Raw genomic sequence first — 27959 nt, forward strand, 5'->3', positions numbered from 1 at the left:
TTGTAGGAAAATAAAATGTCATTTCTACTCGAACTTATATTCTTTAACTATGCAAACAACAACCCTAAAAATAACATGTGATGGATTTTGGTTCCTTTGCATATGGCACTAACCTGAAAATATACGAATGATGATATTTAGGATGAAGCTATGACACGTCAGAATAGCGATCAGACAGCTGCATGGGAGGGAACCAGCTCTTATTAAATGAAGCTTGAGCATGTCATCTCCAAATTGACATCTAACACCATCCAATGCAGCTTTTTAATCACAAACAAACGTTGGCACAAGTGGTCTCACTTTCAGTCCCTCTGTTTAAATTCCTGATAATTTTAGTGGTTAAATATGTATTGTTCAATTGGATTAGGCATGATAGGCATATGAGGATTATTTATTTAAAACAAACCAATGAGTATCACATTATTAATACAGTATGTGAAAGATACTGACCCCACTATTGCCTCAAGAAAAAGGTAACCAGACATCTAGAAAAATTGTTTGCACTGAAGTTCGTTAAAAACAGAGACAGGTTTGAGCTACAGGGATGTTTCATATGCTGATGAAGTACTGCTAGAATCATCTGCCACAGATGTTAGAAGAGTGTCATCCTCAGTGTGTATTGTGTTTTCTTTGTCATTAGCAACCTTCAGATCTACACATTCACTGTTAATGGAACAAATTGCATCATCACTGTTGCTAGATTTCCCTTTGTCTGTACATGGCAAGTCTCTTTCTGTATGGTCTATCTTACAATGTTTTGCTGGAGCTGAGGTATTCTGTACATCATCATCTAACATCATCCTTCGCCTGCTAATCAGAGTGGGAGTACCTGGGACTGAGATGGGTGAACTTAACGGAGTTGTTAGTTTACAGTCGCTGGTTTCTTCACATAAAGTAATCCTGGCAGGGATACCCCTCATCTCAGGTGCAGGTGCTACCTTGTGGTAGGGATGACTGGCACTCAAGCTACGTTTGTGGACCCTAATAGGATCTGACACAAAGGAGGTAGGGCCAGTCACACTGAAGCTACGACTATGACACCTTGAATGAGCTGGAAGGGTACGAGATGGGCTGCTCCCACTTATAGCACTGGAGTCACGCCTTATCCATAATTGAGCCTCAACAAAATCACTGGAGGTATTGGATGAAGTTCGGGAATGCTGCTTAGCAGGGTCATGGCCTCTTGAGGATCTAAATGAATGGGTAAGGGTGCTTGCTGGTGTAAAGTAATCAGAATTATGGCTTTGGGTGTCAAAGAAGTCAACCTTGTAGTACGCATCTATCCCATTGAGAGCATCATCAAATATAATGGAATCTGTACGCTGACAACCGCCTGTTCTGCAGTTTTGAAGGTACAGATCTGGCAGGTTTTCCAGAATCTTGTTCAGAGTCTTTTGTTGGTATTTATAAGTTTCACGAAGCTTTAGTAGCTGATGGGCACTAAACTTGCGGATACGGTGGCGCTGGAAAACGTAATTTTCTCGCACCCTGTTCATCTGAGATATCGAGTAGTCTCGCACTTTATTAACCTGGAAAAATAAACAGGTGCACTCATAAATATAGAAACATGTCCTGAAAAATGATAGTACACAAGGTTCAAGAAAATTTTTTAATAGCTATGTTCGGTACTTTACCCAAGGAATCGAATAGAAGTTGTAAAATAATTTCCTGCTGTTGATCATCAAGATATCTCATGAGCAATAACTTGAACTTTGTATGCTCTCATTCTTTAGTTGATGAATTAATGTGCAAGAAAAGATTTAAACCTTTAAACAGACCTTGTACATATGTATGTTGCCTGGCAAAGGTGACTTAATAAAGATTTACAGCTTGTACTTTTCGACCAACTGACAATTTCCCGTTGATCTGTGGTGGTGGCACTTGCTGCTTAATTAAAGTCTCCTTTGATAACAATTATACATGGGTACTTCAGCATAGGGAGGATGTAACATTAGAATGTTAAATGCTGATGACATGGAGTGATATTTTCTTCAGAGCAGTGAGGGCTCTACTAATCCAAATGATAGTTTAGTTGATAATAAAAGGCACCAAATGCATCAAAATACTATAATGTATACATGCAGTGGTGACATTTGAGACATCAGTACCTCACTGTGCAGCACTAGGAGCTTTCTTAGGAATAGCTCCACCCAAAATTTTTATTTCTTGAGGGGAAAGGTTATTTCACTTGATTTTGTTGTTTTCTTTTTTTGTGATCTTTCATCAGAATTGGTTTTCCTCTTATTTGACAAACACCCATTTTTCAGAATAATCAGTTAATTTATGTGCCTGCAAACCCTCTGGCTGAGTTACACAGTATTTCTTCTCTGCAAAATATGACTATTAATCTTTAGATGTCAAAAAATAGTTTGCAAATCCCTTGTAGTTCAGTGACCCTCCTCCAGCTAGGAAATAGCACCAGGGTCCCACACATACACAATGACTTACTCAGCTGGCTGCTGCTACCCATGAGGTCAGTCATTTCTCTTTTCACCTTGAATTTCACTATTAATTAGGTAATTTACTTTCAAGATATGCTCTGCCAGTGTATGTTTCGTATCATAATATAATATTATTTTTAAAGAGTTGTCTATATGGGAATCCTTAGCACCCATTTATATTTAGTGCTTTAATTGCCATTCATACCCTTTACAGTTTATTCATCATCGTGAGTGTCTTATGTAATAAAATGCATAAATAGATGTATAATGATATTCAATGTTTTTGAAGTGTTCATGAGTTGGCAATAGAGTGATTTTTAGTCCTTTTTCAGTCCAGCTATTTAGCTTTTTGTGCCCTTTACAATTTATTTGCAATGTAAGGAGCAAGAAATTTTTTATGTTTGAGGAAGTTTATGCCATCCTGCAGGCATTGTCCATAAATAATCTCTTCTTTTTTCTTCCCTCTCCTCCCCATCCCCCTTGTTATCATAAGTTTTTCAGAAATATTAGTGCCAGATGTAGACACTATGGTTTAGCCTCAGGAAAAATAAGGACCAATAATCATTTAAATATGTTGCAGTAAAACTGACACTTTGGGAATGCAGCTAGAATTTCAAAACTCATTACACAGCCATAGGGGTTAAGGGGTACCAAATGTTTTGGTAATACTGATGCTTAAGTGGTTTGCAACTTCTGAGATAGGTAAAGTTAGAGGTGCAAATAGCAGAATATTATGTATAATGTTCCTTGCTTACCTGATCAAGGTACTGATCTCTCAGTGATGTTAGCCCATGAGTACTGTAGTCCCGCAGGTCCCTAAGATTTTTGCCCTGACAACTGTAGCTCTCTCTGATACGTTCCATTTGTTGATAACAGCTTTCTTTGATACTCACAACCTACAATTAAGAATACATAGTTGTTGTTAGTAGATGAGATCATTAAAAAATGAATTAATTGATGTAAACTGTATGATAACCATTTTGGGTTAAGAAGAATGTCTCAAGAATTGTCAGGATCTAACCTGAATGTTGTAGTTTTCTCTGAGTCGATCAAGCTGCTGTGTCTTGTATGCCTCAACGCTCTCAAGTAATTTTCTAACCTGACGAGCCTTACGGGATACTCGATCTCTACAGCAGCAGCATTCCCAACCCAGCCTGCAGAATGAGTAGAAACATGCAATGTTTCAGAGAATTGTGCCAATTAATTGTGAAAAAGCATTTTCAATATAATGAACTAAGTCTGAATGCTGTGTCAAGGAATAAGTTGATTTTATTAATTTTCATCCAGTTATTGTTATACTTTACTCATTGTTTCATATTTTGACTTAAAACTGTAAGCCATTAGTAAGTTTTAAGCATTATGGAGGTAATTTTAAGATTAGCTCCACTTTAATGTGATTTTCAGCCAGATAGCTTAAAGATGTACATATTGAACATGCTGCCTTTATTACATCTAAAGAGTAAAGTGAGAAGTGTTACCTGTCGATGAGGTAGTTGACCAGTTGAATTATAAGTGTGACCAGGAGGAATAGGGCAGCACAGGCAAAGCCAAAGAGGAGACTCTCTATGTATAAGGCTCGTAGTGGGCCATCATTCAAACTTAGGAACAGCAGCACAGATGTATTGCCTACACTGTTATAAGCAAAGCACTTGTACCATCCTATGTCTGAACGCACCACCTCACGGATCAAAAGATGACCAGAAGCCAGTACTTCAAACCGAGGATTGTCTGCTGCTGCTTCTTCAACTTGTCGTAAATGATGGCTTATCCATCCATCACCATTGTTACTGCTGTTGTGCCGGAAGACTTCATGTTTGGCTGAGAGCCACAACACATTATGAGGTGGGTGTGCTGTCACGTTACACTCCAGCAAGGCACTCTGCCTCCCATGGGCCATTACCCAGTTCCCAGAAGGAGTGACTGCTTTGGGTGCCTCACAGCTTAGGAGTTCCATGTGTCTAGCCAGTTGGGTCACACTCCAAAGCTGACCATCTTTACACTTCAAAGGTTCTACACCACTCCAAGTTGATATGTCTGTTGATATGAGCAATTCAGGAAGCCAGGAATTGTAACAGTCACAGCGAAGTGCTGTTCCTGCAAGAAAGACTGATGTATTATGCTTAACTAATTTGTTAAGAGACATTGGTAGCACCGTGAGACTCGAGTTCTGAAGATTCAAAGAACGGAGCTTTGGAAGTCCCTCAAACGCCACTTCTTCTATTTCTGTCAGACTCGGGGTATGGGCCAGGCTGAGGTATTCTAAATTGTGGAGACCTGTGAAAGCTCCATGTTCAACCCTCACCAACCTTTCATTATATTCAAGGTGCAGTTGCTGTAATAATGGTATCTCCAAGAACACAAATTCATCAATATTTACAATATGGGTATGACTAAGTTGTAGTAGATGTATGTATCTAGCCCTTGCAAGAGTTGCAGAACTTATATGCTGGATAGGGTTGTGATGAAGAAACAGATCTTCCAGGCAAAGTGCATTTGACACCATGCCATCTGGCAAGTATTTGATTGAATTGTGTGATGCATCGAATACTCTTAGATGGTCTCCATGTAGGCGGGGCAATTGATACAGATCTGCTCCACTAACGTTAAGGTATTGGAGGTTCATTGCATCATCCATCCATCGATGATGTAGTGTAGATAATCTTGTTTGAGATAAATTTAAGTAGGTTAGAGAAGTTAGGCCTTGTAAAGCCTCAGCGTCCATATGGGTAATTGGATTATTATTAAGATCTAGGAGTTTTAAGTGATAAAGTCCTTCCAGGTCTTTGTTATTGAGCATGGTGAGGCTATTGTGAGACACATCTAGCCGAGTGAGAGCTGGGATGTTTGACTTTGAGGTGTCCGCCGCCAAGGGAGTGCACATGGTTGTATGTAACATCCAGCATTTCCAGCTTAGGAAGTAAGGGTAGGTAATTCAGATTGGACAGTTGACTGCCACTGATTTTTAGTTGGCGAAGATCATGAAGTTTAGCGAGCAAATGCGTGGGGACAACAGAGTACCCTTCCAAGATGAGTGTGGTGGTGTCGGTGGGCGGATGAGGAGGGTACTTCTCACCGGGATTTGCTGTACATTCTACTTGCCGCGGTAAAAGGCAAGAGCAGCCCGCAGGACAACGTGGTCCGCCGTCGTTGTTCGGGGTCCAGCCACTCTCACTCTTTCCACTGTCATCACTCTCCGGCACCACTGCTGCCACTAGGGTACACACGCACCACCACCACCACCACCATCGCCGCCACCCCGCCATCACCGCTCACACAACCTGCAACCACACAAGTTGTAGTACAGTCACCATAATTCATCTCTTCCCGACAGGTATAACATGCAAACTGGAATATGTTAAGCCTGATGGGTTTCCTTGGGTTTCATCACTTTAAACCACTCGGTTTTAAAATGCAATTATGAACCATAAGTATTTTTCAGAACGAAGAAGAAATTGAACCAGAAAGATTACACATAACCACTTGAAATTACTTATGATCATCCCAAAACCACTTCGTTATGGACAAGGCTCTGCCTTAGCAGACCAAACGGTATTGGGATTATTTCCAGTGTGTTCCGTGCCACAGTTCAGCTTAGGATATCGTATTGTCGTTTTGTGAACGTGTATACAAATGTGTTAACAAGTGAGTGTTAGAAACGGAGGTACAGTTGAAAATCTTACCCAAATTGGTGCATGGTCGCTAGCAGTAGCGGGTGGAAAATTTTAAAGTTCAGCGCGCTGGGGAGGGAGTGTTGTGGAATGGAGCGGGTCGCTCAGCTGACTGAGGCTTGGTAGTGGGGCTGGCTAAGCTCAGACCTCGGTATACGTACCTTACAGACGCCAACACTCTCTATCGATCGGGCGCTGCCTTCTGTTCTCTCTTTCTCCCCTCCCCCCTCTCTCTCTCTCTCTCTCTCTCTCTCTAGTATTACACAAGTACCCTAACCGGCCTCGTCAGTTACATAAACCTTCCATATCGTGAATTCGTCACCTAAATGCATTTGCAAATACAATTTCGTTATATAATGTTGAGGAAAGAACACTATGTCCTTTGTCGTATGATATTGTCCATATTTGCTAAAGTTAGTTATTAAAAGCAGTTATCTTTGTATCTGTTGTATCATTTGGTTATTATATTGATTGGGACACTGAACGCTGTAGTGAACCCGACTCATTGGCCTATACATAGAACTGAGTGACCGTGGATTATTTCTTTTGAACCGTATATATATATATATATATATATATATATATATATATATATATATATATATATATATATATATATATATATATATATATATATATTTTTTTTTTTAACTATTTGCCATTTCCCGCGTTAGCGAGGTAGCGTTAAGAACAGAGGAATGGGCCTTTGAGGGAATATCCTTACCTGGCCCCCTTCTCTGTTCCTTTTGGAAAATTAAAAAAAAATAATGAGAAGGGAGGATTTCCAGCCCCCCGCTCCCTCCCCTTTTAGTCGCCTTCTACGACACGCAGGGAATACGTGGGAAGTGTTCTTTCTCCCCTATCCCCAGGGATAATATATATATATATATATATATATATATATATATATATATATATATATATATATATATATATATATATATATATAAGCAAATAGACTGGTTACCTAAAATGCGTAGTTATGCAATAAACGTCACCTTGGGAACCAAGAAAAAAGTCTGCAATGTTTTGAGATGCTGATCTCATGAAGGAAAATTAAACTTTGCAAGATGGACAAGGAAATTGATGCTTAATAATACAAATATTTAGTTATTAAAAAATTCTTAAGTATAAAAGAAAGATAAAATACTAGGTAACTATCAATACTAGGGAACTATTTTTGAAAAAAAATATATAAATTAAGATATGTAGCAATGAACAAGTTTAAAGCAAAAAAGCTAAATTAAAAAAATGAACAAGTTTCTTGCCAGTAAGAATCTTTAAAAACTGGTTCACATGAAGTCTCCTCATTACATCGTCAGCTAAGCTCCGACACCATTGTCGATATATATATATATATATATATATATATATATATATATATATATATATATATATATATATATATATATATATATATATAATCAAAATCCCCAGGACCCCTTTTATGGAGATGCTACAGCGTTAAGGTTGCGCTACAATCAGTAGTGGGGATATGTTGGACTTTGGAGAGAGAGGTTCCTTGACAAGATAGATTTTTCGTCGTTGTCTTCATATGTGGTGAAACCTCATGCAGGCAGAATCCTTATATATAGGAATACATACATCCTGCTCACTTAGAAAAATTATACTTGGCAGATGTTCTACTTTACGTAAGCATTAGTTGTTTCCTTTTACACAGTGCGTCAGTTTCATTTGACGCCAAGGTTCGCTTCATTTGATGGATGCTTCTAAGCGAAAATCAATGTTTTCCTCTCGTTAATTGATGTTTATTGTTCCACACAAAAATATATGTTTATGTAATAATATTGTGGATATCGTAAACTGCGGCCAACGAATGTGTATCCGTCATTCAATTGATACAGTTCAAGAGCAACGTAATTCTTTGATGGTATGCATCATATCAGCCAGGGGGTTCACGTTTAACAGGTGCTTCAGAATTCAAGTGAAACTGATGTAATGTTAAGGTTGTATAAGGGAATACTGTCCGAAAGTTAGTATGATTTCGTAACAGCGTGAATAATATTAGTTTTGTATTCAATTTTGATTAATATCCAAATAATTTCATAAGAGAAAAATATACTTGATGTTTAAGGGAAATTGACGACGGCGTACGTGTGAGCAGGAGGATGTAATGGCTGACATCCGGAGATGCTGTTCACTTGGGCAACATTGGTTTGTTATGTGGCTATATCCCGTAACATGTGTGATGTAACGTACAGTCGTTGGAATAAGCCATATAGCTAACTGCCACGGAGAGTCTTTTCTTTGTTGTCGGACGAGACTAGACAGTGATTTATAGCAGTAATCCTGGAGTGGATGAATTTCCCCGTACCCGGGTACGTTTGGAGTTTGCCCCCAAGTGTCACACCAACACTGCACCTCTTGGTATCGATTGTTCAGATGCTCGACATCCTCTTCCCGCACCCGTTTGAGAGCCTTTCCTCACATTCTCTCTTCTCGTTCCCCTTTACAGTCGTTCTCACTTTTCCATCTTTTGAAACTCTTCTCCCTTTGATGTAGTAGAGGACCTGTAAAATTGTTGAAAACTATGAACGGTAAGCTGTCGGAGGAGGGTATTAATGTTTTCAATGCGGAACATGTAAGTACAGAGCGTTATCACTTATCCCGGAGCGGCCATAGTCGCCTTATATATTTCCTTTTATATCTCTAAGATGCAACGTATTGTGTTAAATGTGTAGCTTCGTTTTTTTTTTTTTTTAAGTAGATTGAATTTAACGTTTTCGGATCAGATGCTAGGATATCTTTGTAGATACTGACATTGTACTTACTCATATGAAAGTCCTGAAGGGCATGAATGTCAGTTTGCTTTTGCAGACTTCCCTTTGACACCACCAAAATTGAAAGGTGCCGCTAAGTACAATATGTGAGGATATGTAAACATCAAGGGACTGAAACTTCAGGAAAATTTCTTTCAGCTGCATATTTTCGAAACATTTAACTTTTTGGCATAAACTCATGAACTCCGATATCTGTAGGGTGTGTCTGACCAGCTTAGCTATGGAAGGTACGAAGACATAAAGGCCGTGGACTCAATCTGGTTGATGTTATGGGCAAAATAGTAACTTAGTCGAAGATAACGCTTTGGAGACTGGAGTATCTGAAACCGTGGTCATACGTTGAAATTTTTAAGTTAACCCCTTAATCTCTAGAATACCTGATGACTGCATCTTGCAAACAAGCCTCGACATCTTTGGTTCAAGACAAGTATATTTCAACTATCGTGACCCACTACCATTTTGGTCTCGAAACGATAAATTTTAAAAATTATCAAATTTTGTTTTATATTTGTTGTCACAACCACCTTTTGCTCTTCATAGTTTGCTGTACTATTTTGAGTTTTTCATTTGTGTTACCCATGAAATGCCCCTATAATCCATTAAAGTATTACAGTGTCCACTAACCCACTGTGGTGAGCTTCACAGAGTTGCCATTGTTAGCTCACATGTTCATGTATTGTTTCTGAATTGCCCCCTTAAATTATGAAGCACCAGTTGGTCGGATAGCGTATAATTACCTATTTGCACCGAATGTGGAGGAAGATTTACATGCAGAACCCTATCTTTTGAACTTTGGAGTTTTATAACTTCAAAAAATCTGTATATATACCATCACCTTCACTATTTCATTACTCAATTTAGTCCATTCATCCACTATCCTTATAATGTAAAAGTTCTTTACGTTTTTAATAAGGTACTTGCTTAATTTCTTTGTATGTCCTGTGGTTGTTTCTGTCCTTGCATCTTTCTTAGAATTGTTCACTGTCGACGTTATGAAACATTTTAAAACTGTAATGTGAACAGCTTACCCCTTGCTCATCTTCTATGTTAATTCTGGTACATTCTTTGTTCCTAATCTCTGGTCTTTCAACTCTGTGCGTTATAAGCGGTAACCAACCTTGAGAATCATGCACTAGTCTTGGCTTTATGGGGATTTGTGAAGGAAGCACCTACCGAGTATTATCATTTTTTTTTTTCTTAAGATATACGTGACTGCATTTCTGATATTTGCTAGTAGATGGTTTGCCTCCTTTACTTTTTTCTTAAGGTGCGATTTCTCATTAGCATACCATCATACCACATTTTACTCTTGAATTTTGTTTCTCATTTATGTCGGTCAAGTATATTGTCAAGTGTTTTTAATTTTTCCATTACTCTTTTCCATACATATATGTTCGCTGAATTCCATTAGGTTCACTTCAGCACGTCTGCATTCAAGGTAGTTTACATATCTTTTGATCGGCTTCTGATCCTATCATTTTGCTTACCTTAGTTTCATTAGCAAATAATCTGACGAGTACTTTTATTTATTTGTCGATGTCTGATAGTATGTTATTAAAAAAGGCTCACACCGTTCTTGTGGTACCCCCTACAGATCATCAACTTTGGTTTCGTTATGTAATACTTTGAATTTTCTATTACTTAAAAACTTATCCATCTTCTTATACCCATATCGATTTTTTTCGGTAATTTCTCTGTTGAAAATGGGGAGGGGGGTGGGAATGTAACATTCTCCTATTACCTGACAATATGATCGAAATAATTTGCATTTATACTCGTTACTGTTGTTTTTGTATAACGGAGTATGCTGACATTTCATTATGCTGGAAGCAGTTAAAAGTTTAGACGTTAATACTAACTGATTTTGAACGTTGACCCTAATTATAGCGCGTGGCCTTAAATGTAACCGAGCCGTTATCGAAATTCGAGAATGTCTGGTTAATTTTGTTGGTGTGAATTGTGGTTTAAGTTCCTGTTGGCAAGTTGGGAGACTAGGGATAATGCTCAGGGGCTGCGGATGACTCCCTTACGGTGAACGCTTGGTTGTTTTAGATGACCCACATAGTGTGAATGTTTGGGTACTTTGAAAGACTCAAAGGGTGAACTCTCCTGGCTTTTGGTGTCCCTTAGGTGAACATTTGATGGCTGTGGATGGACTTTGGATGAACGCTTGATGGCTGTGGATGAGCCTAGGGTGAACCCTCGATTTCTATGGATGACCCGAGGGTAAACACTAGTGGGTTTGGTCGAACCTTAGGGTAAGCGCTCGACTGATTTAAATATCCCATGAGGGTGAATGCATAGTTGCTTTGGTTGACCCTCGTAGGATGAATGGCTGGTTGTACTGACTGAACCCAGAGGTGATAGGGGTCAAGTAACACGGTAGCAGAAGTTAAGGTGCTGGAAGGGGGGGGGACAAGCGGGTTGCACTGGCGTTGCTGATCAATATCCCTTCGTAGCTCACCTCTCGCACTGAACCCCATTCATCCTGCTTGGCCTGGTCCGCCGCCCACCGTACCCCCACCACACACCCGATATTTGCTTCCTTCAGCTTCAAGAGCAACAGGGATTTACCTGACAGAATTACAAGCTACTTCAACAGATGAATCCCTGCTGAAAGATGAAATCTTTACAAGTGATCAGCTTTATGATTGAGTTGCTTCTTTAGCTGTTTATAACAAGCATATCTTAGCACAGCGCTGTTATACTACCTCATATCATTCATGGCAGTAACTACCAGTTCTGCATTGACGAGTACACGTGTTTATTCAGTGCCTCTTTAATTTTCATACGGAGAAATTTCCGTGAACGTTCAAGAAAAAAAGGCTTGACCCACACCATTGCTTCGCAAGTGTTTTTCAGTGTCATTACAAAATTCAGCGTTTCCTTCTGTATATGATGGTGTGCTGGGATGTTACCGAGTTAATGGGGAGGAAGGAGGACGTTCCTAAATCTAGCGCTTCAGGTAGACACTGTGGGTGAGGTCTTGTTACATAACGTTCGGGCCGCGTGCACTGCGTCACTCGCCAGCCAGTGTCGCCCACGCACCCGGGCTCCGGCTCGACTGGCTGGCACAACACGCTGCTCCTTTGCACAATATCAGCTGCCCAAGTAGAGGGGTGTGTCAGGAATTTTTCTGTAGACCGAGAGGTCGTGAACCTTGGTATCACCTAGTTCTGATCGATACAAGCAAAACTATCGCAAGATCCTGGTCATAAAGCCTACCGGTACCTGTGTTTATATTGAAAAAGGCTAACCCATCCGTAAACCAGAGTACATTCGTTTGTACTGTTACCCATATTATCCACTTAGAAAATAAAGTTTGCATGATTGCTTACTCTTTTCGCAGTATTTGCTATTGTTGGGTGTGAGAGAAACCATATTTAGAATATGCCGTATACCTCAAAACTTTATCGAAAATAATTAATACCCTGAGGTATTTTTTTATTGAATAGTAATTATATTACCTTTGGGCCAGCAATATTGAAAGATAAAAATTGTACAGTTGTTCCCCATCAACAAGTTGATTTGGCTCTCCCGGACTGGACAGTTAATTATGGGGAATATACTGTTATTCGACCTCCAGCTCAAGTAAGTGAGGGCACGTTTTCTTACTATAGATATTATACATTCTAGTGTAGAAGCATTAAGAATACCCAGTGGTTATTTTGTAAACGAGGAATTGTGAAACGAACTCTTTGGTAAGGTTCACTAAACTTAGGTCAGTTTCAATTTCAGTTCTTTTATTGACAGGCTTTAGATAACCAAGTTATTAAGGGCCAAACGGCGATCGATAAGGCGACATGTTACTCTATCCTATAAAGTATGTCTAAAGTTGGTGACTAAGAGGATAAGATGGTCTTTTCCTCTTTTAAAACTGTACTCAGTTGTGGTTTGATCGACGTAGTGTCGTGTAATAACATCAGTCAATACGTACATTTAAATGGAGAAATAAGTTTCTCGTGAGTAATCCAATGAAAGCTGAAGAGGGAGGGAAGTAAATCGCGGTCTCGAAAATCGTATATTACAACACACGCGAAGCTAGCTTTGTTGGTGTTAAAAGGTTTCCTTTCTTCATTTTGTGCGTAACATAGACAAACCTTTCGACTAATTTGTCTGTACGTACGTTGACAAAATCACCGTTGGACTCATTAGTTTCGGACTGTGGTGGCGGGATAGATTAATCTCTGCCATAGAATGGCGTCGAGACCTGCGCGAAATGGTAGTTGCCGTGGCGGTGGTAAGTGCGGAGTGGAGCCAGCCGCTTACACTAGCTAGACTCCCTCCCGGCCCCTGTTCTGGGGACGCAGCCGCTGTCTCCCCCCCCCCCTCCCCCACCCAAACCCCATTCAGGGGACGTCGCTTCCTACTCCCTCCCACCCCCTGTACCATGGAAGCAGCCGCTTCCAACTCCTCCCGTCCCCAAACCAGACTAATCCCATTCTAAGTTGCAGGATATGTATTAGAGCACGTAGTTTTTCGGAATTTTATAGCCGTAGTGGTCTGGCAGGCTTATTAATGTCACACGGCACGAGGAAAGAGGTGATGACAGCAAAGATAAAGGGACGGCTATATAAAGAGTAATGTGTCGGTTCTGTAGCAAGCAACCCCATTTTCGTCATTTTGCCTCCTTTTAAATCAAGTGTATTTAGTAACCAATAACCCATGTTTTGAGGGGCGTTGATGAGGCTTATCATAGTAGATAGCTACTTTTTAACGGCGATGTTGTTCAAGCAGGTGATAGTCTTAGTGGTGATTACATTGAGTGGGTTATCACGCAGGAGTGACTAATGAACGAGATGTATACCACTGGTCAACGTGTATGATTTTTTCCTTGAGATATACGAAGAAATTTATTGATTAATATTGTTGCTATAATGGCAGATAGTATTATTGGTACGTATGTTGAAATATTCTTTGTGAATCAAGAGAAAAACTTGGGAGATTGTTTTAATAACAATAAACTCTTGTATCGAACGGATACGAAAAGCTGTATCCACTGTTCTGGTCCCTTGACGCAGCCTTGATAGCGGTATCATTTATGGTATTTGTTTGTTTTACTGTATACTTTTATCTCCTGCATTTCAAGCAGATGAAAAGTGCGCAAACCATTTTAGAAACCAAGGTTTCTAACTAACCAGAGACACTCAGCACTGTACACTTGAGAGGCTTCCTTATGCCGTTTGTTTAACAGTTTATTCTCTCCCTATAGATATTTAGACAGATGAAAATTGTGCAGTCTCTTGCCGACTTGCAGAAACCAGGGGTTCTAAGTGACCTTGGGCACTCAACGCTCTAACACTTGAGGGGGTTCCCACCCGGTCCGTCCGATTCTCATTACAAACCCACTGCAAGCTTTCTTGCTAACATGGCAACGTTTTACGTTACATCAACCGTAATTTTCAAGGCAGTCACATCCTTCGTTGCACTTTCGGAAAGATATTAAACTCTGCTGTGACTTTGTTTCACATAAGTAGAATTTGCTTGCACAATAGTTGTATTACTGGATTACATCAGATAATTTTTTTTCTAAGAAACGATGAAATGGTTAAAGTGGACATGTCAAATTAATAAAGAGAATCTGATTAACACAAAACTTTGGGGGAGGGAAGGCATATATCAATGGTCATTCATGCAGTGAGTATGGTCAAAGAATTATCTTGAACAACTTATAGCGGTTTAATTATTATTCTTATCATTATCATTATTATTATTATTATTATTATTTTCGTTTGGTGATTATAAGAACTTTGCCTGCCATAAGAGAGCTTGAGTTTCACGGAAAGGCAAGAGACTTTGAATTTACTCAAGAAGTCAATGACTCAGTGAACTGTTCTTTAAAACATTTTAGGATAGAGCAACCAGAGGACATAACATAAAATTAGGAAAAAAATCTAAAAATAAAAGTAGGGGGTACTTTTATAATGTTCGTGGTGGAAGAATAGAAAAAAAATGACTGAAGACATGGTTAATGCAGCCGGAAACTTTAAAAATTGCATAATAGAGAATGTACAAGAGACGGCTCCATGCGTGTCGATTATACACAAAACACTTGCGTAATAGTTTAAATGCAAGTAAGGTGATGCGGATGATAATCTTAGGAAACTCACAGTACTTATGAAATTATGTTCTTAAGTTTACAGCCTACGTGCTTAATTCAGAAAGGCAGCTAAACCAGTATAAAGCATAATTGCTTTATTATTTGGCGTTTTAACCTATTGATTTCCATTGTCATTAATCCTGGCACCATCTTTATTTTCCTGTGAACCATCTAGATATGTTAGCTCTTTGTGCTTCTCTTGGTGCAGTTATCAAACATAAGAATCATATTCAAGTTTTGGCCTTGTGTATGATGTAAACAGCTTGCTGAATATTCCCTTGTACATGAACTTGAATGGTACTCAATTAATTGATTGTAGACAGTTGGTATACTTAACTATTCTTCTGTGGTGGGCCTCTAGTGATGGGTTAGGAGAAAATGTCATGATCAAACTCAGATTCTTTTGTGCAAGGTGACAAGTTTTTTACAACGTGATAATCATATCGAGGCCTTTTTTCACCATGACTCATCCTCATTACATTTACTCGGGTTGAACTTCTTCAACTATATATCAAACAATTTTGGGAGTTAGTCATAGACCATATAAGGTGATACAATCATCCATGCTTTCTGTTTCCTTCATGACCATTGTATCACCTGCAGACATGTTCAGAGAGAATTCCATACCTTTTGGTAAGTTGTTTGCACAGATCAAGAGTAGAATCCTGTGGCAGTCTGCTAATGAGTTCAACCCATTTTGAGAAGGCTCACCAAACATGTGCGTTTTATTACCTTCAAGTTTGATAATCTTCACTTTATCAAAGGAATTTCCTCCCTAGGTCTCAAGCTTTTTAGTCAGTTTCCTATGCAGGACTATTTCAGGTGCTTTCTGGCAGTTCAGGGAGAATGATTTCACCCAGTTATCCATTTTTGGCTGACAGACCTCACTCTTGTAAAAATCAGAGGTTTTTTTTATGTACAACCACCTCTTAACTGTATCACACTTCTGTAATTTCTCCGTAGAAATTCACAAATATGCTTTCTGAATATTTTTAATGGAACCTTACACATCATACTCATCAGCGAGACTGGTGTCAAGTTGATGCCTTATCTCGGTCTCCTTTCTTATAGATATGTATGTTGTTTGCCCTTTTCCACTCCCATGGCACTTTGCCTCAAGCCAGCAACATCTTAAACACTTATTTCAATTGGTTTATTTAGTATATGTTCATAGAGTTTCCCTACATATGGTTAAATTTCATCTGGACTATGAGCCGTGTATGGGTCAAGATCTTTTAGAATTTGTTAATATCTTTTCTAGCTATCTCAATATTTTATAAAACCTTTCCACTTCATCTCTGGTGATGTGGTTAAAGTTTCTTCTACCATGAAAACACTAATTTCGTATTTCCTTACACCAGTCTCTAAAATCTCAATGTAGTCAGTGACATTAGTACAGGAAATTTTCTTGTATATGCTCTTACTTCTTGTTTCTCTGCAATTCCCTGTTACCATGAGAATCCAGATTGAAATCCCACTTTATCAGAATTTACCATCTCTTGAGAAAATTGTATTTTATTACTTCTCATACCATCCTGATTGTTTCTTCACTGTTAACATTATATATTTTGTTCTAGATCCTTGCAATTCTTTGTAGGACTGTATAATATCAGCACCATTAAAAATTTCATTCCTACAATTACTTTTCCCATTTTGCAGTGTCTGAGTGAGCCATCCTCCATTATTTTTGGACTTGTGTTGATCTTATATTAAGAGAGCCAAACCTCCTCCTCCTGTAGCTTCTCTCTTTACTATCATGTACCCTTCTGAGAAGAACAGATGAGATTTTATCTCTGGCAACCTTTGTTTCCACACCATCATCATCATAAGGTGCATTTTCCCCTAATATGATCTTAATTTCCAACTCTTTACCATTTACTACTAATCCATTAGCTTTTATATACAGTAGTTCACTCTGACTTCACAATTCCCTAACGTTCCTGATATACCAACATCGCTGGCTGGGACATTCCATCCTCGTTTCACTTGGTTTCTCCTCTTTTCTACCTGTCTGACTATATTCTTAATTTTTTTCCCTCTCTTCCCTTGGGGTATCATGTTTGATGAATACCCCCATTGAATTCTGCCTTTTTTTTTTCTAAAGTTCTTTTGCCTCCATAAGCACTTTCTGGGTAGATGACTCAAAAGTAAACATGACCATAATTCAGCATCCTCTTTAACGTTTCATTACTTTAGCTTCCTCAGAATTATTATCAGAAAAATCAAAATACAAGCTGTAATCATAACACCAGTGGTTGCTTGGGTGCTTGCTGAGTACCACTACCCGCTAATTGGCTTTCCAAACCATCCCCCTCCCCTATTAGTTGCATTTTACGACACAGGGAATACATGGGAAGTATTCTTCCTTACCTATCCCTTTCCCTGTATGTTCAGGCCCCGATCACTCAAAATCTTTTTCACTCCATCCTTCCACCTCCAAATTGGTCTCCCACTTCTTGTTCCCTCCACCTCCGACACATATATCCTCTTTGTCAATCTTTCCTCACTCATTCTCTCCATGTGACCAAACTATTTTAATACACCCTCCTCTGCTTTCTCAACCACACTCTTTTTATTACCACACATCTCTCATACCCTCTCATTACTTACTCGATCAAACCACCTCACACCACATATTGTCCTCAAACATCTCATTTCCAACACATCCACCCCCTATGCACAACCCCATCTACAGCCCATGCTTCACAACCATATAACGTTGTTGGAACCACTATTACTTTTTTTTTATTTTTCAAAAGAAGGGACAGAGAAGGGGGCCAGGTGAGGATATTCCCTCAAAGCTCCAGTCCTCTGCTCTTAACGCAACCTCGCTTATGCGGGAGATGGCGAATAGTATGAAAGAAAAAAGATATATATATGTATATATATATATATATATATATATATATGACTGCCATTTCTTGCATTAGCAGTGTAGTATCAGGAACAGTCAAAGAAAGTCCACATTTGCTCATATACATTCTCTAGCTGCTATGTACAGTGCACTTATACCATTGTCAGGTATTCACAATTTGGCCACACAGACCTTTGCATAGTTTCCTGGTTCAGTTTTCATTCCATCCTTTCATCTGCAGCTTGGTTCCCCCTTCACCCCTGACACATATATCCTTTGTCAACCCGTTTTTGCTCATTCTTTCCAAATTTACAAACTATTTCAGTGCATATTCCTCAGCTCTCAAACATGTCCTTCTTACTATCACATCTTACAAACTATTTCAGGACATCCTCCTCAGCTCTCAAACATGCCCTTCTTACTATCACATCTCTCTTTCACCCTTGTATTACTTATTTAATCAAAGCACCTCACACCACACATTTTTCTCATAACATTTAATTTTCAGCACCACCTTCGTCTGCACATCCTTATCTGTAGCCCAAGACTCATCCATGCAATATCATTGGGACTGCTGTACTTTCAAGCATGCCCATTTGATTGAAATTTCCTGCGTTAGCGAGGAAGCACCAGGAACAGATGAAGAAAGGCCATATTTGCTCACATCCATTCTCATCAAGTCACTTATAATGCATCAAAACTGCAGCTCCCTATCCTCAACCAGGCCTTACAGACCTTTCCATGGTTTACCTCAGATGCTTTACATGCCCTGGTTCAGTCCATTGACAGCACATTGACCCCAATATACATCATTCCAATTACCTGTATCCCTTGCATGCCTTTCACCACCCTGCATGTTCAGGCCCTGATTGCTCAAAATCTTTTTCACTTCATCCTTCCATCTCCAGTTTGGTTTCCCTATTCTTGTTCGCTCCACTTTTGACACATATATCCTCTTTGCCAACATTTCCTGACCCTGCATATATCAAAACCACTCCAACACACCCTCTTCAGCTCTTTCAGCCACATTGTTTTTATTACCACACATCATTTTCACCTTTTCATCACTCACTCAGTCAAACCTTACACCATATCTTCTTCTCAAGCATTACATTTCCAACACAGCGACCCTCCTCAGCACAGCCATATCTATAGCCCATGTCTGTTGTCCATATAATGTTCTTGATGCTACCTCACTAAAGCGGGAAATAGCAAATATGTATGAAAAAAATCCCCCCTCCCAATTTTAATTTTCCTAAACAAGGAACAGAGAAGGGGGTCCAGAAAGGATATTCCATCTCAGGCTCAGTCCTCTGTTCTTAATGCTACCTTGCTAATTCGGGAAATGGCGAATGTATATATATATTTTTATTATACTTTGTCGCTGTTTCCCGTGTTAGCAAGGTACCGCAAGGAAACAGACGAAAAAATGTATATACATATGTGTGTGTATATATATATATTTATTTATATTTATTATACTTTGTTGCTGTCTCCTGTGTCACCGAGGTAGTGCAAGGAAACAGACAAAAGAATGGCCCAACCCACCCACACACGCACATATACATACCTATACATTTCAACATATACATACATATATGTACACAAACATATACATATATACACATGTACATGTTCATAATTGTTGCCTTCATCTATCCCTGTTGCCACCCCTGAAATGGCATCCCCCTCCCCCATGCACGTGCACGAGGTATAACAAAGGCCATATTCATTCACATTCAGTCTCTAGCTGTCATGTGTAATGCACAAAAACCACAGCTCCCTTTATACATCTAGGCCCCATAATACTTTCCATGGTTTACCCCATACGTTTCACATGCCCTGGTTTAATCCATTGACAGCACGTCAACCTCAGTATACCACATTGTTCCAATTCACTCTATTCCTTGCTGCCTTTCACCCCCCTGTATGGATGGGATAGTTAATGAGGTGAATGTAAGAGTTTTGGAGAGAGAGGGCAAGTATGCAGTGTTATGGATGAGAGGGCTTGGGAAGTCAGTCAGTTGTTGTTCGCTGATGATACAGCACTGGTGGCTGATTCGGGTGAAAAACTGAAGTTGGCGACTGAGTTTGGTAAAGTGTGTGAAAGAAAGCTGTGAGTAAATGAGAATAAGAGCAAGGTTATTAGGTTCAGTAGGGTTGGGGGACAAGTTAAATTGGGAGGTAAGTTTGAGTGGAGAAAAACTGGAGGAAGTAGTAGAAGTAAAGTGTTTTAGATATCTGGGCAGATGGAACTATGGAAGCGAAAGTGAGTCACAGGGTGGGGGAGGGGGCGAAGGTTCTCGGAGCATTGAATAATAATGTGTGGAAGGTGAGAACGTTATCTCAGAGAGCAAAAATGTTTGAAGGAATAGTGGTTCCAACAATGTTATATGGTTGCGAGGCATAGGGTATAGATAGGGTTGTGCAGAGGAGGGTAGATGTGTTGGAATTGAAATGTTTGAGGACAATATGTGGTGTGAGGTGAAGTAATGAAAGGGTAAGAGAGATATACGGTAATAAAAAGAGTGTGGTTGAAAGAGCAGACAAGGGTGTATTGAAATGGTTTGGTCACATGGAGAGAATGAGTGAGGAAAGATTAACAAAGAGGATATATGTGTCAGAGGTGGAGGGAATGAGAAGTGGGAGACCAAATTGGAGGTGGAAGGATGGAGTGAAAAAGATTTTAGCGATCAGGACCTGAACATACAGGAGGGTGAAATGCATGCAAAGAATAGAGTGAATTGGAATGATGTGGTGTACCGGGGTTGATGTGCTGTCAATGGATTGAACCAGGGCATGTGAGGTGTCTGGAGTAAACCATGGAAAGTTTTGTGAGGCTTGGATGTGGAAAGAGGGCTGTGGTTTTGGTGCATTACACATGACAGCTAGAGACAGTGTGAACAAATGTGACCTTGTTGTCTTTTCCTAGCACTACCTCGTGCACACGTGGGGGGAGGGGGGTGCCATTTCATGTTTTGTGGGGTAGCGATGGGAATGGATGAAGGCAGCAAGTATGTATATGTACAGGTGTATACATGTCTGTGTATGTATACGTTGAAATGTATAGGTAGGTATACGTGTATGTGTGGGCATTTATGTATGTGTATGTGGGTGGGTTGGGCCATTCTTTTGTCTGTTTCCTTGCGCTACCTCACTAACGTGGGAGACACCAACAAAGTACAACAATAATATATATATATATATATATATATACATTTATTGCCTAGTCTAAGTCATGTCCTCAGTCTGCAGGATAGGATGAACAGCTAGATTGACAGTGGACTGGCTGCCGTGAGCAGGATTCATTTCTTTGTGGTCTCAACCCCAAGTGGCCTATGAATGCATCACATTCAGCACTACTAACAACTGCACTATGAAAGTGTTATCTCCACAGTCTTTGAAGCTCGCTTATTTAAACTGAATTTAGAATCCCATTATCTTTCTGATGCTATATAGATTCTGTGGTGCAAGATCTAATGGTGATCTGTCTCTTGTATTGACTAACCTCTGATCCTCCTCCTCTCAGGGATTTTGATGAATCTTTAGTCATTGCACTTAATATCTTCATCAAACATGACATTTAATGTCAGTGTATTTACCGACAGACCCTCACAGTAGTATGCAAAAAATAAATTTTCTCTGGTGTATATAAAAATTTCTTCCCTTACTTTCATTATTGTTCTTATCTGTTCATGTCTGATCTGTACTTCTTTTATAGAGTCTGCAAGTTCCCATTTTTGAGGAGAGTAAAGTTAGATTACAAAGAAATGGCTGTTCACAAACTTGGAAACTGCTTTTTCAGATAAGAAAAGCCAGATTTTGTTGAATATATACATAAAAGGCTTAGCAGTCAAAGATGTCAAATAACAGATGGCAGTGAATGTTTTGAAATCAATAAACTTTGAACTGAATTTTAAATTTCTTTAAGTAATCAGTATGGCTGGGCCTCCTAAGAAATCTACACAGAGTAGGATAGTTTGTAGGTACCTAAACATAACTCCGGTAAAGCTTTACTTTCTAAACCGACCTTACTTAAACCTTTTTTGCTTCCTCTCTAGTCAGGGTCCAGAGAATTAATTATTGATGGAGCAGTTTATCCTATCAACAGCGTATATTCTTTAGTCTTCTGTCCAGTCGCTTACTAGATATCTTTTATCAAAATTGTAACCTTAGTCCCTTTTACACTGAAGATTCCACTGCATAGTTCAAATAATTTTCCTTCCTCTCCTCATTCTGTTTCTCGTTATGACCATACATTCCCTTTCTATTTGGATTCATATGGCTCTAAGAATGAGGAGAAAGCAACCTGGTTAAATTCAGTGGTACAACCAGCAACTTCTGCCTGTATTTCTTTATAAATATCTCGTCCGTATTCTTTTTCAAAACCACAGTCATCCCTCCAATGACATAAACTGGTTTTGCCATACCATATCCTTTAGTCTGTCATGGAAATTCAGCAGTTATTTTTCTTGTGTGCAGCCATTTCATTTGTAGTGGCTTTCATTCGCCTCATCATTTAGTACCACTCGCATATTTTGAATTACTCCTCTTCCATTTCTCTACTAACCAGAATGGAATCAAAGCCTTCTGTCGTGTCTACTTGTGTCACAGCCACAGTGGCTTGTGGCACTTCTGGCTGCTGCTTCCCATACTTTTTAGAGACAGACCATGGGAGGATTGACCATTGTGATATTCCCCTCTCAGTAAGTGAAGCTGTGAAACTCGTCTTTTCCGCTTCTGGTAGCCTTTCTACATTTGTAGAGTCGCCTTTATCAATTCCTGAGGAGCTCGATAATTTTTAATTCTTTTCATCATACACTGCTCATAAGATGGCAGCATCATTGGGAAATGAATGAATGTGGCCTTTTTTGTCTTTTCCTTGTGCTACCTTGCATGGGGGGATGCTGTTTCATGTGTGGCGGGGTGGCAATGAGAATGGATGAAGGCAGCAAGTGTGAATATGTACATGTGTCTGTCTGTTTATGTATATGTATGTACAAGTTGAAATGTATAGGTATGTATATGTGCGTTTTTATATATATATATATATATATATATATATATATATATATATATATATATTATCCTTGGGGATAGGGGAGCAAGAATACTTCCCACGTATTCCCTGCGTGTCGTAGAAGGCGACTAAAAGGGGAGGGAGCGGGGGGCTGGAAATCCTCCCCTCTCGTTTTTTTTTTTTAATTTTCCAAAAGAAGGAACAGAGAATTGGGCCAGGTGACGGTAGTCCCTCAAAGGCCCAGTCCTCTGTTCTTAACGCTACCTCGCTAATGCGGGAAATGGCGAATAGTTTGAAAGAAAGAAAGAAATATATATATATATATATATATATATATATATATATATATATATATATATATATATATATATATATATATATATGTGTGTGTGTGGATGAGTTGAGCCACTCGTGTTTTCATGCGTTACCTGGCTAACACGGGAATACTTATCACGTATTCCCTGCGTGTCGTAGAAGGCGACTAAAAGGAGAGGGAGCGGGGGTTTGGAAATCCTCCCTTCCCGTTTTTAATTTTCCAAAAGAAAGAACAGAGAAGGGGGCCAAGTGAGGATATTCCCTCAAAGGCTGTCCTGTTAACGCTACCTCGCTAACGCGGATATATATATATATATATATATATATATATATATATATATATATATATATATATATATATATATATTATCCCTGGGGATAGGGGAGAAAGAATACTTCCCACGTATTCCCTGCGTGTCGTAGAAGGCGACTAAAAGGGGAGGGAGCGGGGGGCTGGAAATCCTCCCCTCTCGTTTTTTTTTTAGTTTTCCAAAAGAAGGAACAGAGAATTGGGCCAGGTGAGGGTATTCCCTCAAGGCCCAGTCCTCTGTTCTTAACGCTACCTCGCTAATGCGGGAAATGGCGAATAGTTTGAAAGAAAAAGAAAAGATATATATATATATATATATATATATATATATATATATATATATATATAATTTTTTTTTTCAAACTATTCGCCATTTTCCGCGTTAGCGAGGTAGCGTTAAGAACAGAGGACTGGGCCTTTGTGGAATATTCTCACCTGACCCCCTTCTCTGTTCCTTCTTTTGGAAAAATTAAAAAAAAAAAAAAAAAGGGAGGATTTCCAGCCCCCCGCGCCCTCCCCTTTTAGTCGCCTTCTACGACAGGCAGGGAATACGTGGGAAGTATTCTTAATCCCCTATCCCCAGGGATATATATATATATATATATATATATATATATATATATATATATATATATATAATATATATATAAGATGAATTCATCCGGTTTTGACAACTCGAAGAAAGAAATGGTGTTTGTGCAACTGTAGTACACAGTACATAGAACTGCTTTGCCCTGCAATGATAGCAAGTCACCACTGAATGAAAATATTCCTCTTGGGTGACGAAATTTAACTATTACAGACTAGACTAAAGTACTGTTCCTGCACGTAACATCAACAGTAGTATTACATTTAATTTTTGCTAACAATAAGTTTTGGTGCAGTAGACATTCGTAATACATACATGCAAAAGCACTGCAACTTGCTGTGAAGGGGGTCAGTGTTACGTAAGGAAGCATGGCGTGCAGAAACTTTAGAAGAGCTCAGAATCGCGCAACTGCATGTAGTCCACCTTTGGCGCAGTTCATAACTTATCCTCACCAGGCGACCTTACTAGGTGGGTCTCAGTTTGAAGTTATTTAAATTCAAAATTTAAGCATTTCATTTTGTCTTAAGCAGCAACCCTTTGTAGATCTTTTAAATCGACGCATCAGAAATTGATTTAGAAGTCCACGCATCCATGTTGTGGGATATAGTCTCTGGCCTCGGCTTTAAACAACTATTTTTAGTAAAAATATTTCGTTGAGGCATATTGACAAACTTTTACTACTAATGATACGGCATTGGCATTGTGAAGACCTACTAGGGTTTTGTAAGAAATACTGAAATAACGATATTCTCCCCTGGTTCCGTACAAATGAAAATTCATTACGTAAATGTGAATATACTAATAGTCAATCATAAGCATTTGCATAAACTACCTTTTGTGTGCGTATCGGACCAGGATATTTATTTTCACGTTTTGTTTGCATGTTGATGAGTTCATTGGTCTTTTTTTGATCGTTATATATATATATATATATATATATAATATATATATATATATATATATATATATATATATATATATTAGATCGTATTCGTAACCCTTGTAACATTTGAATACAAAATCATCAGTTTTGGCCAAAGCATAGTGTAAATCCAAGACTTGCAGATTTAAGATCACAAAGTTTTACTTACGTTTATATCCAGTTACAGACATGCAGAAATACTGGTCCCATATTGCAGACCTCAAAGACATTCATAAATTCTTAATATACCCCGGACCACAGGTTATATTATAACTCCTGTAACTTTCAACGGATACACGCTGGAAATATACTTCATGAGGCCAGTGTTGAAAAGGTGCAACCATACTCTAATCAGTATTTGTATTCGCATTTGGTTACGCATTACGCTTTAATTTTCAAAGTCCAGTAGCGAGTAGTAGAACAACGGGATAACATTGCTTTTATTTCTAAGCGCGTTCGGATGAAATTGATGAGGCATGCGTAGCATCTTGCAGTTCTCTACCCTAAAGTTTCTCATGAACAGCTACTTTTGGCAACTTTTATGTAACATCCAACCTTCACATGGGTACATTAAAAACTGTGCCAGTATTACTTGCCAGTTAGAACAACCTTCACATGGGTCACCAAGGTGTCTTGTTACGCAAGTCGGTCTCATCTGCGTCTTCGTGGAATCAAGGAAGTGACAATGAAATCAGCATGCATTTCACGTGGAAAGAACAGCTTATCATCATTTGTAATAGATGTTACTTGCCTATACATTGCTTCTGTCAGGGATCTAAAGATGATAAAAGAACGAACGTGTGCGCTCTGGGACACAGCTTTTGCAGGTACACTGTACTTTTTTGGTGCACGTGAAGATCACTTACCGGAAAAATTGCAACGCCTTAGTAAATGATGATCGATGACCAGACTCCCAACACATATCTTCAGTCTCGAACATCTCTTGAAAACTTTTATGGGGTGGTCATTCAAACCACATTTATAAAAACAAGATGTAATGATTTGAATTGTAAATGTTTTAGACATTTTACCTGCTGGGTGCTGTGGTTTTTTCCTTAACCAGATTTCTCCATAATACCCTGAACTTTTTTTGAGAATACGCAGTTATATCACGCGTTAGTCTATATTCTTGGGTTTTAACCTTTACTGCCATGATTTGCAGATATAAGTACTGTGGTATCGTTAAGTTCCGCATCAAGGACGAATTCTGTCAAGTGGTATCGTTAAGTTCCGCATCAAGGACGAATTCTGTCAAGTGGTATCGTTAAGTTCCGCATCAAGGACGAATTCTGTCAAGTGGTATCGCTAAGTTCCGCATCAAGGACGAATTCTGTCAAGTGGGCTTGTGTCATGGTGGTTATGATATGGAACTTTATCAGTTCGAGTTAGTTTAGTTTAGGTTACGATTAGGTTAACAGTAAATGACAGTAGATTTGTAAGATTACGCCATCGGAATTTTCTCCTGGTTTGAGAAGTTAGATGGTGGGGCGGGATGGTTACCGGTTAAGAGTCTGAGGCAAATTGCGTAGCACCTAACATATCGAAGTTCACTTTGTCCATTTATCCGGTTGATGATAAATAAGCCATGAATAAATGCAGGCAATTTTTTTTTTCAATTGTAGGTGCGATCTTACTTGAAATTCGGGGTTTTGATTATAGCAGTATTTAAAGAGTAAATACCCGTTACTCCACACCATTTGTTCTAATTCACAGATGCGCTTCCCTCATAACTCTTATGCACGGAATTTTCTGTAACCTTTCTAAATCCTTTCGTAAACACTAAGCCACATGAATGGGAATTTACTTAAAGGTAGTTACTTATTAAGCGTTAATGCGTGATAATTTATTTTGCTAAAGGTCTTCCATAACAAGTTCAGTGTTTTCGCGATTCTCGCATTTTTTATATTTATTTTGAGGGTGTATTTTTTTGTGAACATACCTGACATACAAGTATATGGAAAATATTGAGGCCCACGTCTTCCAACCAACTACCGTCTGATATTTAGAACGAGAGAAGATCTCTTAGACTTGATCAATTCCTCCTTACCCCCTTGTAAAGTGACTTGCGCGACTGGCCGGCCGGGTAGACCAGGCCCGGCCGCACCTGGGAGGCATGATTGCAGATCGACGTGCGGGAGGGCGCCCGAAACCAGTTTAAGGTACCGGCGTGTGTATTTTATGTTTGCATAATCCATTCGTACGAAATATACCACTGGTTGATGGGAAATCCTTTCCGATAGTAATCATGGTAGCTAATACCGAATTAACTTGTTTCCAAATCTATTACCCAGTCGAAACAAAAGGTTTTATAACAGCAAGTCCTTCACCTGCGCTATTCCCCTTTTTTTTTTTTAAACCTGTTTTGCAGTGAACCCTAAGGCATTAATGTTAAATCGCCACGTAAAATCTGAATAGTACTCAAACACACAAGAGTAATGACATTTGTTTGATCATGTCTATTAACACCTGACTGATATAAGTTCTAATTGTTAGTCCTAAACATGTTGGATGGCCTCAAAGGTTAATTCCTACCTGTGAACATTCTTAAGAAAAAAATCATTACGATCAAGTACCACCGATGCAATTAACATAGTAAAGGGATATATCATCAAATTGTGGTTAGTCATCAGTAGTAGCCAGAGGTGTCGAGTTCCTTACAGCACGCCACCGGAAGGCTATACAAGGGACGGCTGGCTCGCAAGGCAGCCTTACAGACCAACCATATCATACTAACCCGGACCTGCACTCCGCAGCTATTTTGTCACCTATGGCGCAGCTTTTTGTTGGATTGGCCACCATACCGCATCGGCTACTTCATATGAGTTACAACAACTGACGCAGATTTAGAAAAAAAAGCAAAATGAAAATAGGCAAAATTCTTGGGGGGACATGAACGTAACACCACCTGCGATAGTTAAAGTCAAACTGAGGCTTTGCTC

General features: G+C 39.1%; 2 protein-coding genes across 2 annotated transcripts in view; one reads left to right on the forward strand and one right to left on the reverse strand.

The window, feature by feature from the left end:
• The window catches only part of Ndf (Nucleosome-destabilizing factor), a 224419-nt gene that overhangs the window by 137090 nt on the left and 59370 nt on the right, over positions 1 to 27959 (forward strand). The window lies entirely within an intron of this gene.
• LOC139753841 (uncharacterized) lies at positions 22 to 27910 on the reverse strand. The gene is given in 6 exon segments (XM_071670756.1): positions 22 to 1529; positions 3197 to 3337; positions 3463 to 3595; positions 3920 to 5286; positions 5288 to 5719; positions 27755 to 27910. Coding segments are annotated over 5 exon segments (3051 nt in total). The 5' UTR covers positions 5705 to 5719; positions 27755 to 27910; the 3' UTR covers positions 22 to 536.

The sequence above is a fragment of the Panulirus ornatus genome, chromosome 15 (genome assembly GCF_036320965.1).
Source record: "Panulirus ornatus isolate Po-2019 chromosome 15, ASM3632096v1, whole genome shotgun sequence".
Taxonomy (NCBI): domain Eukaryota; kingdom Metazoa; phylum Arthropoda; class Malacostraca; order Decapoda; family Palinuridae; genus Panulirus; species Panulirus ornatus.